Source organism: Arachis stenosperma, chromosome 10 (assembly GCF_014773155.1).
Source record: "Arachis stenosperma cultivar V10309 chromosome 10, arast.V10309.gnm1.PFL2, whole genome shotgun sequence".
Classification (NCBI taxonomy): domain Eukaryota; kingdom Viridiplantae; phylum Streptophyta; class Magnoliopsida; order Fabales; family Fabaceae; genus Arachis; species Arachis stenosperma.
In genome coordinates this window covers 11,330,659-11,347,835 of record NC_080386.1, presented here as the reverse complement: position 1 = coordinate 11,347,835, position 17,177 = coordinate 11,330,659, and the positions used below count along the sequence as shown (strand labels likewise).

Genomic DNA, 17,177 nt, shown 5'->3' with positions numbered 1-17,177 from the left:
TTTTAATATATTAAGTAGAAAGTAGATAAGTTCTTGAATTTGAATTTCGGATACAAAAGATAAATTGCTTTGCATACTTTTGTTTCATATTTAACATTGACTTTTCGTGAAGCACTTAAATATTCCAGATTTACCCGGTAAACAATTATATTGCATTTGAGTGACATCTGTTTTAAAATTGCGGTTATGGCCCCACGAATTATACAATGCACAAAATTTGTTTGGACACCATTTTTAAAAAATATCTTTTATAAAAATAAAAATAATTTTATATTTAAATATTTCATATAAAAAAATATTTTATTTATCAATTATATTTGAATAAAATAAGATAAAAATATTTTTTTATTAATTTATTATATAAAAAATATATTTTTTTCTAATAATTTTAATTTTTATTAAAAATTTATCAAACACACTTAAAATTTTTTTATATTAAAATTTATTTTTATCAATTTAATAGCACCAAATCAATCACTCAAGTTCCTGTCTCCCTCTGCCATTCAGCTTTACTCTCCCGGTCTCCACTCCCTAGACTGGCAGTCCGCACTCCCCATGCCTATGAAGCACGGACACTTGGCTGAGTTGTCGTGTTTGCGTGTCGGACACATTTCAGATACAACACTCGTCCGACACTCGTCTGACATTAGTGTCTGTTGTATCCAACCGTATCTTAATAAAAAATAAAAAATTCTTCGTCGGACACATTTGAACACACCTAAATACTATCACGTGTTAGTCAGTTCAGTCTTATTGTTAAGATATATTCTTGAAATAAATTTAGCTATAATATATATTATTATTTATTAAAACAAAAAATATTTTAAATACTTGATATATTAAAATAAGACATTAAAAATAATTAAAAAATTAATTTATATTTTAATATTAATAAAATATTAAAATATTATTACGATTTATTTAAAAAAATACTTTATATTTTATATGTATACGTATCCTCGTATCTTATAAGATTTTAAAATTTACGTGTCCATATCGTGCCGTGTCCCATGTGAGTGTCAGTGTCCGTGGATCAGAGCCCCACGCTGACCCTGACCTCGTCTTCTCCCCCACTCCCAGTCTCCCAGCATGCACGACGCACTCCCAGCACGCACCACGCAGTCGCACCCTCCTCCCCTCCTCGTATTCTCAGCCCTCCGTGTCTCACACCAGTCACCGGCGAAACTCGTCGTTCGACTGACGACGGTGAAGACCGACGACTGACGACCTACGGTGCTGCCCTGCTTCTCGGTGACCACTGACGCTTCTCTGCTTGGCCCGGTCGTCTTCTTCTTCTCTATTACTCCCCCGCCACTGCTCTGCTCTGCTAGTCCCGCTCCCTCTGCTCCGCTCTCTTCTCCGGTCTTCTTCTCAGGTAAATAATTAATTTTATTGTTTAATTAATATTGTGATTAGGGAATAGGGATTTTGATTATCAGAATTTGTGAATTTAGGGATGTGGGTGTTGATTTTGGTTATTAAAATTTTGATTAAGGGTGTGGGTGTTGATTTTTTATTATTAGAACTCTGATTAGGTGTGGGTGTTGATGCTTCCAAACCCAAATGGAGCATATTTCTTAGCTTTTGCTACTGTTTTGAACTGAAGCAGATATTGTTACATAATTTAATTTCTGTTATAATTTCTCCTCATGATTGCTTTGTCTTTAAATGGAGACTCAAGCTGCAAGCTTATTAAAATAAAATTATGCGTTTTGCTCAGCTGAAGTCACTCAATTCACGAGCACGAAATAAACTTGTTCTTGACCTTCATTTCAATTCCATTTAAACTTTTAGAGTGTCTCAGTTCAAACTTGTTCATGTTAAGCTCCACATATGTAGTTATAATGAAATCTAACTCCCAAAATTATGCTTTTTAATATAATGAGGGCATGGTTTTAAAGATTGGATTCCTGCACTTTTGTTGTCTTTTCATATTTTTGGCACAATACATATGCTGGCTGATTTCTCCCACTCTGTTAATATATGGCCGTAATATGTCATATTATCAGCCACCTCTAAACCCGATCATGCCGATAGACAACCAGCTAAGTTTGGCAGATATAGACACAATCAAAGTGGTTGGAAAAGGAACTGGAGGGGTTGTGCAGTTGGTGCAACATAAATGGACTAATCAGTTTTTTTTCTGATTTGTTCAGTTGATGTGTTTACTGATTTGATCTAAATTATTACTTGGTTTTTTACTAATTTGTTTAGTTGATTATTGTTCTGTTTATTTTACTGTTTAGTTGATTATTGTTTTGTTCTTCATGTTTTATTATAAGGTTTCTGTCTTTCTGATTTGCTGATTATTGTTGAATTTGTTCTTCATGTTTGTTGATTATGGTGGTGGGCTTGGTTAAGGTTGTTTGTGTTTAGGAAGTGGTGGGTAATATGGTGGTTAGGTTGCTTCAGTATGGTTAAAGAGATGTGTGATGATTGTCATGATTTCCTGCATTGTGGTTACGTATTTGTGTGCTGACTTATGTGTGTTTGGAAGGTTGTGTTGTGTTGAATCCAGGTTTTAAACTGTTTATGTAAGTGATTTTTGTGGATATATGTTTCAGATGGCTATGAAGCCATGAGGGAGTTAACGTAGAAAAACCCCATCATCCCAAGAACATCAGATGAAGATAAATACTTAGACTTTGAAATTAATCCTTGGACATAGTGCATAGAATATTATTCTCATTGTGTCAAATTAAGATATTATTGTAGCAGTTCTGATTAATTTTATGTCTATTTTCATATTAGTTATTTTTAGAATTTGAGACTTGATTGTTGTTCAAATGTTAGTGAAGGCATGTATTTCAAATTTTAATTTTAAATTTTGACTATTTTATATTTTTATTTAAATAAGACCGGATCAACCAGTTCAATCAATGACTCACCGGTTGAACAAGAGGCTTAATGATCCAATAGTCTGAACGGTTCGATTACCAGATTAATTCTGACAACTATGGATATATCAATTACAGTTCTAACTAAAGATAATTACAATAGTAAAATAACAAAATGATAAAACTTAAACTTAATCCAGCTAAAAAAAGTTGAATTTAAAATAATATCATTTTATGATTTATTAATTAATTATCAGTTTCCACGGTTAGCAATAATTCTATATTAACAACTTATTTTAAATGTTAATATATGAACATTTCAAAAGGCTACTCACAATTATTAGAAACACATTAAATCAATTAACCATAAAGTGTACTCCTAGAAGGAAAAAACAAAAATGCTTTCAGTTTTTTTTTTTTTTTTGGTGACTGAAAATGCTTTCAGTTGGGAAGCCATTTGAAATTTCTAGCTAAATTTGTTTTTTCTTATTCTGAGCTTCTCTTTGCAGAGTTGCACTTCTCTTTACTCTTTCTTTTCATCTTCTCGGTGATCGTCGAGTTCTTCATTACTTGAACCATTCACTCACGAAGGCTGCACGAATGAAAATTCTCTCAAGAAGCCAAGGTCCTTTTTTTTTCATTGTCCTTATCATCATAAATATGCTTTTTACAGTTTCATAGTTAAATTGAAGTCTTCTTGTTTGATGTTTTCTTTCCCTTTTTTGGGGGTTGCAGTTCTAAAACTTCGATTTTTTCTGAGATGCCGAAAAAAGATTGAGCCCTTATCAAAGAGGTTCTCTTCACAGTGGTCAAATGGATTTCCTCCTTCTCCTGAGATGAACGGTAAAGCTGTTCCCTTTGTGGAAGAGAATGCAACAAAAGTGGAAGGTATTCATAAGGCAGTGTTTGATGTGTGTGGGGTATTGGAAACTAGCATGTGGGGACCTGCCGTTGAGGATGCCCTCAAGATGTATGATGAAATGCTTCAACCAGAACTTGTTGTTGGAGTGATAAGGAGGTTGAAGGATGTGAATAAGGCGTTGCATTTTTTTCGATGGGTGGAGCAGAAAACTGAAGAAGCTCATGGTCGTGAGGCCTACAATGCACTTCTCGTGGTTATGGCTAGGACTAAAAACTTGGTGTACTTGGAGCAGGTTCTTGAAGAAATGTGTGTGGCAGGGTTTGGACCAGATAACAATACTTGTATTGAATTGGTTGGTAGTTTTGTCAAGTCAAATAAGTTGAGGGAAGCTTTTGGGATTATTGAGAGTATGAGGAAGTACATGTTTCGCCCTGCTTTTTCAGCTTATACTACATTGATTGGTGCGCTCTCTTCAGTTCATGAATGTGATTCCATGCTTACTCTCTTTCATCAAATGCAGGAACTAGGCTATGAAGTAAATATACACTTGTTTACTACGCTTGTTCGTGCGTTTGCAAGGGAGGGTCGTGTTGATGCTGCTCTTTCCTTGCTGGACGAAATGAAGAGTAATTCGTTTCATGCTGACCTTGTTCTCTACAATGTTTGCATAGATAGTTTTGGCAAAGTCGGCACAGTGGATATGGCCTGGAAATTCTTTCATGAATTGAAAGCACAAGGGTTGGTTCCTGATGATGTGACCTATACTAGCATGATAGGTGTTCTTTGCAAGGCTGAGAGGCTGGATGAAGCTGTTGAGTTGTTTGAAGAATTGGATCAAAACAGAAGTGTCCCGTGTGTTTATGCTTATAATACCATGATTATGGGTTATGGTTCAGTTGGAAAATTTGATGAAGCATATGATTTACTCGAGAGACAAAAAAGAAAGGGATGCATACCTAGTGTAGTTGCTTATAATTGCCTTCTGACTTGCCTGGGTAAAAAGGGTAAAGTAGCTGAAGCATTGAGGATCTATGAAGAAATGAAAAAAGATGCGGCACCAAATCTTGCAACCTACAATATCTTGATTGACATGCTTTGTAAGGCAGGACAGCTCGAACCCGCACTGAAGGTTCAGGAAGCCATGAAAGAGGCTGGTTTGTTCCCTAATATCATGACTGTAAATATAATGATTGATAGACTATGTAAAGCTCAAAGACTTGATGATGCTTGCTCCATATTTTTAGGATTGGATCATAAACTTTGCACCCCTGATGCAGTTACATTTTGTTCTCTTATTGAGGGTTTGGGTAGACATGGCAGGGTAGATGATGCCTACATGCTTTATGAGAAGATGTTAGATTCCGATCAAAGTCCAAATGCAGTAGTGTATACATCTCTTATTAGGAATTTCTTCAAGTGTGGTAGGAAGGAGGATGGTCACAAAATTTACAAGGAGATGATGCATAGGGGTTGTTCTCCTGATCTAACGCTCCTTAATATTTACATGGATTGTGTTTTTAAAGCAGGTGAAATTGATAGAGGAAGGGATTTGTTTGAAGAGATAAAGGCTCAAGGGTTAATTCCTGATGTTCGGAGCTACTCAATTTTAATTCATGGTCTTGTGAAAGCAGGCTTTGCAAAAGAAACATACAAGTTGTTTTATGAGATGAAGGAGCAAGGACTACATTTGGACACCCGCGCTTACAATGCTGTTATTGATGGGTTTTGCAAGTCTGGTAAGGTCAATAAGGCTTACCAACTGCTGGACGAAATGAAGACAAAGGGCCTGCAACCTACTGTTGTCACTTATGGATCTGTCATTGATGGACTTTCTAAAATCGACAGGCTCGATGAAGCATATATGTTATTTGAAGAAGTAAAATCCAAAGGTGTTGACTTGAATGTAGTGATCTATAGTAGTCTCATTGATGGGTTTGGGAAGGTGGGAAGGATTGATGAGGCATATTTAATTTTGGAGGAGTTGATGCAGAAGGGTCTAACTGCAAACACATTCACATGGAATTGCTTACTTGATGCATTGGTGAAAGCTGAGGAAATCGATGAAGCTCTTGTCTGCTTCCAGAATATGAAAAGTTTGAAATGTCCTCCAAATGAAATAACTTATAGCATTATGATAAATGGTCTTTGCAAGGTTAGAAAATTTAACAAGGCTTTTGTGTTCTGGCAAGAGATGCAGAAGAAAGGGCTAAAACCTAATACTATCACATACACAACCATGATTGCGGGACTTGCAAGGGTTGGAAATGTTCAAGAAGCAAAAGGTCTCTTTGAGAGATTTAAGGCAAGCGGGGGTAGGCCTGATTCAGCTTGTTATAATTCTATGATTGAAGGATTAAGCAGTGTCAATAAAGCAATGGATGCATATACACTTTTCGAGGAAACTCGCACGAAAGGTTGTCGTATTTATAGCAAAACATGCGTTATCCTTTTAGATGCACTGCATAAGGCTGACTGCCTTGAGCAAGCCGCAATCGTTGGAGCTGTCTTAAGGGAAATGGCAAAGTCCCAACATGCCACAAGATTCTCTTGAGAATAAGTTATATATGTGTGTTGTACTGGTATTGGTATTGAAAGCCGTTTTCCATATAAAGATTGTTTGCACTTTATCGCCCTTCACATTGACTGCTCAGGCAATTTGTGAGATATTTAAAGACTTCTAATGTCACCACTTCTCTGGATAATGTTAATGGCTTAATGGTCTTAGCCCTAAGGTAATCCTTACAAATTAAAGTAGTTATGCATACTATTTTTTGAAGTATTGTGCTATAATTTATTGTTATGCCTGATGGTTATTTTCTGAGAAGGAATACACTGGATTTTTTTTCTATTATGTTTTGTCCTGTGTGCAATATATTTTTGTTGTTGTTTCTTTGTCCATAATAATGTTTTATTTTGAAGTGATTGATTCAAAAGGTATTGTTAATGTGATAATGTGTTTATAAACTTATTGCAGGGAACAAGTACCCAATCAAGTTACACCTTCGTTGTATTTTTTCCATTCTTGAAGAATATGTACACAAGATTTACTCTCAATGCAGTGTCTTCATTCTTCGAGTTCTTTCTATACTCATGTAATTCTAAGTGAATGCCAATTTTGTTTCTTATTTGGCAAGAGTTATAACATCATTCATTTTTGTACACTCCTAATTTCTTTGAAAAATAATTGAAAGTATAAGAGAATGTTGGTTAACATTTACATGGTATTGTAATTTGATGATTTATTGGCATCCCGTTGTTAATAATCAAATGAAATATTTGAAGTGCTTTGGTTACAAGTGTTAATAGCTTTCTGTCTTTGTACTATCATTTCCTTATTATATGATTTTAAGCAGCGCTTTGCAGAAAATGCTCAACTCATACTGAAATTTGAGCAGAACATTCTCCTTATTCTATAGATAGATAATATATATCCTTCACGATTTAATACATGGAATCCAAACTTAATTTTATATGTACACTTATAATCAAATGTTGAACTCCATTACTTAGTTGGAAGGATGAACAATGGACCAATTTTCAACAATCTCACCTAGGTTCCATCACTGGCCTCCAATGATGAGCGTAAATGGAGGAGGATCAATGTTTTTGGCACAATGTTATGTACATTCTTAACTTTTATTGTTGCAACACAACACAATGCAAACGCATGTAATTGGAATTGAATTTATTTATTCAATATGTATATTACTTTTTAAATTTTTTTGAAGTGATAGATGTCCAATTTATCTGATGGAGAATAATAAAAGTTTATTTAAAGTATTTAATCTAAAATTCTTAAAACCAAATTAGATATTTACTTTATCTCTTTTGTTGTAATTTCAATAACTCATCATGTCAAATTCGGAATTGATTATCTTTTACAGATTTACCAGCATTTTTTTTTAAGTGCACAAGATGCTTCACACTTTTGTCATTTCTAGACTTGATTCAACTTTGGTTTAAAACAAGTTAGAAACTTAAAATTGGAAAAGCATCATAAATAAATTTTATAATAGCAAAAACAGGAAATATACCATGATCACGACACGAAAACACCAAGTCATGCAGTTCTATCTTAATCTGACAGTAGCACTTACATTTTAGTTTGAAAAACGAAGTAATATGTCTCATTATATAATTAATCAAAGGAAAACCAACTCGTGTTTGAATATTATTCCATGCTTGACGAAAACCAACTAAATTTTAATTAGTTGAATTAGTTTAGTTATTAACTCACTAATTTGCTTAAACAAATGGCAGAGGTTCGAATCTCGCATTCGGGTTATTTGTACTTATTTATTTGGCGTACCAAGTTGATATATACCATATTATTAGATAGAGTGTGAGTTCCACACAACCACTCTTCATCTAATCTTTTGCTTCTTCTGATAATCGTGATCACTAGCATGGGATTGGAGCTTCAGGTTTTCGTTTCCATGATCCTCCCTTTCTTCATCTTCTTGTTTATGTTGCTCACCATCTTTTGGAGGATGTCATGATCACTCATGAAGGATGTCATGGAGGCAGTTTAGGGTTCTCTGTTGTTGATCTGTATCCTCCGTTTGGATAGGATACTCGAGAACATTGTGACAGATCATAGGGACAAAATTACAGTTGGTGGAGGAGGAGGAGGGGAAGATCTTGTTGATATTCTTTTAAGGCTTCAAAAGCAAAATGATCTCCAATATCCCTTATCAGACAGTGTTGTCAAAGCAATCATTTTGGTTAGTATGTTTCAGTTCAAAAACCATGCAAAAATTAAATTGATGTCATGACACTGATATGATTCTTTTTCTTCAAGCTTTTACAGTTTTGTCAAAGTAATCATTGATTAGTATTCTTTTGAATATGAAACCTTGCATATAATAGAGTTCCCTTAAGATCACTCCTTTTTTAGTATTTTCATTTATATACTTGATAATGAAGATTGATAAACTGATGAACTCGTTTTATCCAGAAAGGTTCATTGATGATTATAATAACTCATCAGATGATTAATACAAGTTTATAGCAAACCTGAAGAACTTGACATGGCTGAATCCTTTGGATTATCTGTAAGAAGAAAATATGATTTGGAGTTGATTCCTATCACTTATCACTCAGCAGAATAAAATGTAATTTTATTAGCACAAGTTCTCAAGTTAAGTAGAATAAAAGTTTTGAATGTAAATTTCACTAGACTATATATTCATATCTCTCATTTCCTTTTATTATAGTGATAACCTATTTCTATAACTATGTATTATGTTAGGAGCTTAATCTAAATTAGTTACAAATATTGAACATATCTAGAGAAAAAAATTACTATACGTTAAACATAGTGAGAAACTACAAATTTTAATAAAACAAGATATTTAATATAAATTTTTTTGGTATTATCATTAACCATCCCATTTTTTCTTTTTTTTTTTTCTTCACTCTAAATTCTAAACAAAAGAAACTCATTCAATTTTTGAGAGATTCTATTATCTATTATTTAACAACAATTCATTCATTTTTTAAAAATCTCTTCTCCTCTAATTATTTTAAGAATTTTTCTCAATTTTCTTATACTACATTTTGTATTGTAGTTCCAACTCTACCCTCCTTGCATTTAATTACGGAAATGTTTATTCACTATTACAAAAGAAGAAAAGCATGCTTCTTCTCTTCATCTTCCTCTGTTCCTCATTCAGAGTAACATTTCTCCCATTTTTTCAGCTTCAGGCAAAGAAAAGGCAATAACTTTTTCGAATCCCACTTCCCTTTTTCTTCAAAGTTCGAATCTTTTGCCCTTGTCACGTCAATTCAACCAAAAACCAAACCTGGGTCACTCCCCATTCTCTCATCAAACAACCGGTAACAAAAGCTTGGAGACGATGAGCATTCCTGAGCTCATTCAAATTCTTCGAGTTAAGCGGCAAAAAGAGGATTATGACAGAGTTGAAAAGGCTTTGATAGCAAGAGAGGAAAAACTTAAAACCAAGGTTGGTCAACTTGAAGAGAAGTTTCAGATTCAGAGTCTAGCTAGAATTGATGCTGAGAAGGTACAAGGGCTTTATGAGACGTTGTTTAAGGAAGTGAAGGAAAGTGGGTTGGACAAGGAAACCATTAAGAATTTGAGGAAGAAGAACAAGGAGGTAGAGTGCGAGAATCTTAAGTTGTTGGAGTTGAAGAACAAATGTGAGGTTAATGGCAATGCTGTTGAATTAAGGAAGAAAGTGGTTGAGTTAGAGGCTGAAAAGAAGAATAATTTGAATAGTTGAATGATGAGAATGAGAAGTTGGAAGATGAGAAAATAGAGGATCAGCCTATAGCTCGCAAGAAAAATTTTAGCTTAGAAAAGAAAAAGAGTGGAGATTGATACTCAGAAGAATAAAATGGTAGATCTGATCAACTTTAAAATTGCGGGAAAAAAGATTGGTTTGGGATAGAAAAATTTATCAAAAATCAAAAGAGATAATACTCAATTTGGTTCCTAAACTTACACATGAGTCTCAATTTAGTTCCTGAGGTTTTAATTGTTTCTATTTAGTCCCTGAAGTTTATAAATGTGCCTCATATTAGTCCTTGAGACCATTTTTAGTATAAAAACGTTAATAGAGCGCTGTTGTGGACTATCACATGTCACGTTAAAATTTGTAAAATGATGCAGTTTTGGTTTTGACATTTAAATAGCTCAAAAAGGGCATCGTATTACTTATTTTGTTAGGTAAAATTTTAATAAACACCATTTAGGATGTTGTTTTTGGGTTATTTGAGTGCCAAAACAAAAACGACATTATTTTACAAAGTTTAGTGTGCCATCCGACTGTCACGACAGTGTTCCGATAACGTTTGTACGTTGAAAATTGTTTCAAGGACTAACATGAGTTATGTTCACAAAGTTTGGGGACTAAATAGATGTAATTGAAACTTTAAGGACTAAATTGAGACTCGCATGTAAGTTCAGGGACCAAATTGAATATTACCTCAAATCAAAAAGAATTTCATGGATATAAGAGAAATGATGTTCCTTTATCTATATGGAGTGAGCACTTTCCATTTATGTTAATAGCTGATGAGTATGGACAATGTTATCCTGACGTGAAATTGGTTCATGATGTGAGTGATATTGGTATAGCTCAATATTTACAGGTAAGTTTTTGTTATAATGTATTGTTATTTATTATGTTAGTAACGAGACTATAAAAGTAATTTATTAAGTATAGCTCAATATTATACACAGCATACGATACGATACAAGACACGTCGACACGCGAATTTTAAAATTTTACAAGATACTAGGACATGTATACATATAAAATATAAAATATTTTTTAGATAAATCGTAATGATATTTTAATATTTTATTGATATTAAAATATAAATTAATTTTTTTGATTATTTTTAATGTCTTATTTTAATTATATCAAGTATTTAAAATATTTTTTGTTTTAATAAATAATAATATATATTATATCTAAATTTATTTTAAGAATATATGTCAAGAATAAGATTGGACACGCAGACACATGATAATATTTAGGTGTGTCAAAGTGTGTCCAGAAAATTTTTTTTTGTTTTTTTATTAAGATATAATTAGACATAACAGACACGTGTGTTGGACGAGTGTCGTGTCCAGCTCACAGACACGACAACTCAGCGAGGTGTCCGTACTTTATAGGTTATAAAAGATGGGTTGTTATCTATCTCAAAAATTGAGACATGCTTGACAATAAAAATATGAAGAAACTTATGCAGGAGAATCTAGAATAAAAGAAGAAATTCTGGGTCGTTTTAGAGCAGATAGACTCGAAAGATGAAAAAATGAAAAGCTTGACAGAAAAGATGTTACTATTAGAGAAAATAGGGGTGAGTACGGATCGGTTTGGTTCAGATTCAAGGTAAAATTAGAACCGAATCGATCAAAATATAATTGGTTCGATTTGGTTCGGATTTGCATTTTTTTTATATATATCCGAACCAAACCAAACCGATTAAGAACGGATTGGTTCGATTCGGGTAATTGGATAGCCGATGACTTTGAAATTCATAAAAAAAACTAAATTTTTATCTTAAAAATTCAACAAGTACAATAAACGTGTATCACTAATAGAAATAATCCAAACATGTTAAACACTAAATACATTAAAAACTAAACACATTAAAATCCAAAATATTAATAGTGAATAATCTTTGTCTAATGAAAATATAAAAGTGCAATAGAAATATTAGAAGCTAAATACAAAAGTCTAGTGAATAATCTTTCAAAGAAGCTAAAATAAAAACACATTAAAATCCAAACATTAGAAGCTAAATACAAAAGGGCAATAGAAATATTTGTCTAATTTTCAAAGTGTTAGGGTTACGAGTTGCAAAACTCACTAAAGGCCATATTTTTTATTTATTTTTTATTTAATTAATATATGATCGGGTTTACGGGTTGGTTCGGATTTCGCACTCCTAGAATCGATATCCGAACCGATCAGTAACAAAAGTTATCGGTTTGGTTCGGATTGGACCCAATTACTCGTTAGTTTTAAAACCAATTTAATTGGTTTGGTTCGGATTTGGACGGATAATTGGATACCCGCTGCCCGTGTTCACCCCTAAGAGAAAAAAGAAAAAAATTGAATGAAAAAAAAGTGGATTTGTAGACAAAGATACTGGAGTTGATAATAGAAAAGATGTTTGAGACTGAGAGGGATAACCATGGATTAGAAATGTTTATCATTGGATTTGATAGAGAGCACGAGGTCATTAATGGTCAACTGATTGATGATGCTCAGGATCAAGAGGGTGGAAGTAAAAATGTGACCGTCCCCCCTAATGTTTGTTACTTTTGTTTTATGTAAGAGAATATGTTTTTTTGTTTCTATTTAAATAGATGATATTAGATGAATTTTGATGATAATATTTTGGTAGATTTGTGATCTGAGTTTAACTTGGTCAAATATAGTATGTTTATTATTTTGGGAACAGTTTTTAATATTTGAAGTATTTTGAATAAACATAATTGAAGTATGTTTCATGTTTTAATTGTTTGCATGGTAATTGTTTTGCTATTCTAAAATATGTTGTGGAAAAAAAGTTGATGTTTCGACTTATAGGTCGTCGGTATGAATTTTGCTTAATTAGAAGATGTATAAAAATAATAATTAAAAAAATGTGGAGAAGTAAATGGTGGTTTGTTCGTACAAATATTTATAGATAAATATAAATATTATAAAAGATAAAGTAACTTATATGTGTTGTTCTTAAAATTGCAAAATTGAATAAGTATAAGGATTAATCTTTACATACAAATATTTTGTGCTTACAAATTTTACAAATCTGAATAAAACGAAACTCCTAAACATACTATTTATGTTACGTGCCTCTTTAATAGATTTTAAAATCAATTCAAATTAATTAACGCGTAAATATATAACTTCCATTTTTCAAAAGATTTCGTTTCTTTTTTCGAGTTTCTTGCCAAATTTGTTCGATCTCTTTCGTGCGTTCTATCTTTACATTTTCATTCGTTGTTTTACCTGCGTTTATCACTGGTTTCTTCTTCGTCATTTACGTGCGTTTCTCTCTCTATATTCTTGCTTCGTTTTTTTTTTCGATTTTCATGGTTTCTGAAATCAAGCTTTGAAATCGTCTTGAAGATAATGAAACTTCAGAAATAAACCAAAACGATTACAGAAATATACCCAAATGGTTGCAGAAATACACCCAAACGATTACAGAAATATACCAAAAGGATTAAAGAAATACATCCAAAATTCGTTGAAGTACACCTTACCACAATATCATGGGGAAGACAGTATATTTCTTCTTGAAATCTTTTAACGTTTTTCTGGTTAAGGATGAGGCACATGGCAGAGACAATCTAGGAAAAAAACCTAGAAGAATAGTAAAACAGTATCTTGAATAATGTTTCTTCATTTTTTCTGTGATTTTTATGGAGATTTGTATCTTTTCTTTTTTATTTCTTCTACTCTTCGCGAGGAGTTGGAATCGTTTCTTTAGAATCGTAGTTTGTTTCGAATGTCGCTTGAATATTGACGGTTTGCGTTTTGATTGAGGAAGAAGAGGAAGAGTGCGGCATAATGAACGTGTTATGGAAAAACGCAACGGGTGATTAAGGCGCGTGCGTTGGATGCTCGATTCTAAAGGAGTGGTGCCCGTATTTTTTTTTTAGACTTGCAACTTGTATAACTTGTAAGCTAAAAAGTTTGTATGTGTAGCAAGCCTCCTTTATAATTAACGAGGAATGCTAGGGGACCAGCAACTTTTGAAATTTATAACCATCAAATAGTCATTAATGAGGCTTTTAATGGTGTAAGATTGGTGTAGGATTTCATCTAATGACTTACTTTTCTTTGTTGATTACATACTGGCCAGAATTTGATAAAATTGCTAACCCTAGACTTTTCTATATTTAATAATAATTGATGAGGAGCAATTTTAATAGGTCAAATAGATAGCTTTGATTGTCAGTAAGTTGTTTGACTAATTTACAAGAGCAAAATTATTTTATAGGAATTATTAGATGACCAATGTAATTGGTCGGTTTAAAACTTGGTTATGGAAATAGCGTATATAATATCAATTAGCATGGGATTTTGGTTTGACATATAGGTCAGTTTGTGTTTCTAACATTAAAGAGATAAAAAAATAAAATATAACTGTTCTTGTATGGATACCTGGAGGGAGAGCTCCGTCTCGGGGAGTCGACGTCGAGTTGTTACTTTCGGTGTCGACCTTTGCGTTTTGTGGTAATCCGAGCTTTTCTCCAAGAGGGTGTCCAATCGTGTATAGCTTTGAGCAAGAAACGGGGGGGGGGGGGGGGGGGGGGAGTGTACCTGCAAAGGCACTCCGAAGCTTAAGTCAGTATTGAGAATTTAATGTGTCTTTAGGATAGGAGATCATACCTTTTGTAGACGAAGATGTATTAGTCCGTTATGATTCTACTTTATTGCATGTATTAAAGAGCAATAATAAAGTGAAACGTTAGGTTGGACGTTTCATTTTTATAAATCAGCCCGTTAGGCTGAGTTGTAACGTAAGTGGCCGACTAATGACGTTGAATGCCGATTAATGACTACAATGCCGAACTATAACGCCAGGTTTCTGGGTAATAATGTGAATAATGCCGAGTTATGAATGATAAAGCCGATTTATGATGTTGGATTTGTAATGGCCGGATCACAGCCCCCAAGCTTAGCCTGAGGAAATGTTTAATGAAGCAGGTTGAGCTTTAAATGATGTATGAGTCGGCTGCTGAATAGTTCGGCGTGTGGTTCTGCCTTGTAGCCCCCAGGTCAAGGTGCTTTATTGAACAGTTACTAAGATTATAGGCATTCATGATTAGGATAGAGAAATAATTAAATGAAGGTATTAATGAGTTTGCGTGTTTTCAAGGTGGGTTTATTGGGGTTAACGTGACTGATTTGATGGGAAGTGGAAGCGAGATTTTGGGTTAAAGTGTGTGAATTAAAATTTAGGAATTCTGAAGGTTTGCATGCTTGCTGTTTTATTTTTTCTGAAGCATTTTCAACCAAAACATGAGTAAAAGAGGTGAGTGTCTCTTAGTTCTTTTTGCTTTTTCTGCTTAATCGTGTTTTCCTCTTCTCCTTCTTTGCTTTTGTTTTTTCAATGGGTTATGAGAAAGAAACGAAAGGGGAGGTAGACTGGTCTTACGACTGGGTGAATGATGATGTAAGGGATCATGTTTCTCTATTTTTGGATGTTGGTGCTGTGAATGATATAGATAAGTCTAAGGTTGTTAGGGCTAATTCTGGGGTTTCGATTGGAGCTGCTCCCATGTGCGGTTGATGATAGGGTTTTTCATAGAGGGGAGGGTTTTGATCATTTTTTTATGTATAGCTGTGTTTTGGAGGAACTAAGGATGAGAATTCCATTCAGTGATTTTGAGTGTAAAGTTCTGAAGCAATTGAACTGTGCGCCTTCACAACTTCACCCCAATGGTTGGGCTTTCCTTTGGCCGTTTGAGATTCTTATGGATTTTTTGGAAGAAAATCCATCAATGGAGCTGTTTTTCTCATTGTTTCAGGCAAAGGGTGTTTGGAAGGGTGGTTGGGTAAACCTGAACAACTCTCCAGGGTTTTGTGTGTTCAAGTTATACAAATTGTCTTTTAAGAACTTTAAGGAAATGTACCTTATGGTGAGTAGCTGCGAGGATGACTTTCCGTTCTATGTGGACGAGCATTTGGCAAAAAAATTTCCTCTTTGGTGGTGTTTAGAGCCTCAAAACATTTTAGGTCCTGAAACTATAAGTCCAAAAGATGAGTGCATAATTGAGTTTTTGACCGAGGTTGTTGATCGGAAGGAGTTGATTTCTATTTATGCTCTACTGCAGTGGAAGGAAAATAAGGCTGCTGTTATAGATTATTTGGGTAAGATTTTGAATTGTGGATGTTGTATCATATCTGAGGTTTTTTAAACAGTTTTTTGTTTTTTTTTTTTTTTTTGCTTTTCAGGTGGTAAGTACCCGGGTGTATCTGCAGCGAGTTTGAGGTCTCGGGTGAAGAGCAAAGGTTTGGATAAGGAAGTATCTTTGTCGAAGGCGGATAAGGTCGGTGTAGGCGAGGTTGATCAGCCAAGGCCGGGGAGGAGAAAAGTTATTGCTAAGAAAAGAAAGGGTGATGTGGTGGATTTGTCCAACGTTTCTGATGATGAGAAAGATGATGTTCCGATGGATGAGGTTCATAGGTTTTGTGATAACCAGAAGAAGTTGCATGATTTTGTTGAGCGGAGTGAGGGGTCGTTGCTCTGGGGAAAAGATTATCCATTCATGATCACTGCTGATGATTTATGCCAGACCCCGTCCGATATTAGTTTGGCGGAAGAGGTGGGGGATGTGGCTATTGATCAATATATGCAGGTGATTCTGTTTTTGAGGTAAAAAGTTTTGAATTTGTGTTTTTGTTTTATGGAAAATTAATGTGTTAATGTCTGATCCTCAGGTGGTGGGTCTGCGGCTGGCGAGTTTAGGACGGAGCCGTGAAAAAATTCATCGGAAGGTGGTTGAGAAAAAAGAGGATCCGAGTTTGAGGGAAGAGTTTGCTATAAAGGTTGCTAAGGTTTTTGAGCTGGAGGTCAAGTTAGTTGAGGTTGAGAAGCATTTGAAAGAGGTGAAGGAGAGCTATGCCAAAGATGTTGAAGATTTAAAGAAGAAAGAAGCTGACTTATCTGCTCTGAGTACCCGTATGATCGAGGTTACTGCCCAGTTGAAGGAGGTGGAGAAGAACAAGCAAGGAGAAATTCTTGATTCCTTCCTTGAAGGATTTGAGAGGGCTGTTCTTCAGGCGAGATTTCTGGCTCCCGAGGTGGATTTCTCGGCAATGGATCCAGGCAAAATAGTGCAGGATGGCGTTATGGTTGAAGATGATGGTGCTACTGAGTACGGAGATGAAAATGTTTAGTTTGTGTGTTGTTTTGCTGCTGTTTGTAGACTTATTTTGCTCCTGAGTTGAGCTTAATTTTGTGATATTATGTATGCTGCT

At 34.2% G+C, this 17,177-nt stretch overlaps 1 protein-coding gene across 1 annotated transcript; it reads left to right on the top strand.

Moving 5' to 3' along the window:
- The first annotated feature begins 1,020 nt into the window (after positions 1-1,020).
- On the top strand, positions 1,021-6,978 carry LOC130956327 (pentatricopeptide repeat-containing protein At3g06920). Its single transcript, XM_057883364.1, has 4 exons — positions 1,021-1,375; positions 3,347-3,462; positions 3,573-6,431; positions 6,674-6,978. Exons 2-3 carry the CDS (start codon positions 3,438-3,440, stop codon positions 6,248-6,250), a joined length of 2,703 nt encoding a protein of 900 aa, XP_057739347.1. The 5' UTR covers positions 1,021-1,375; positions 3,347-3,437; the 3' UTR covers positions 6,251-6,431; positions 6,674-6,978.
- Positions 6,979-17,177: the final 10,199 nt, after the last annotated feature.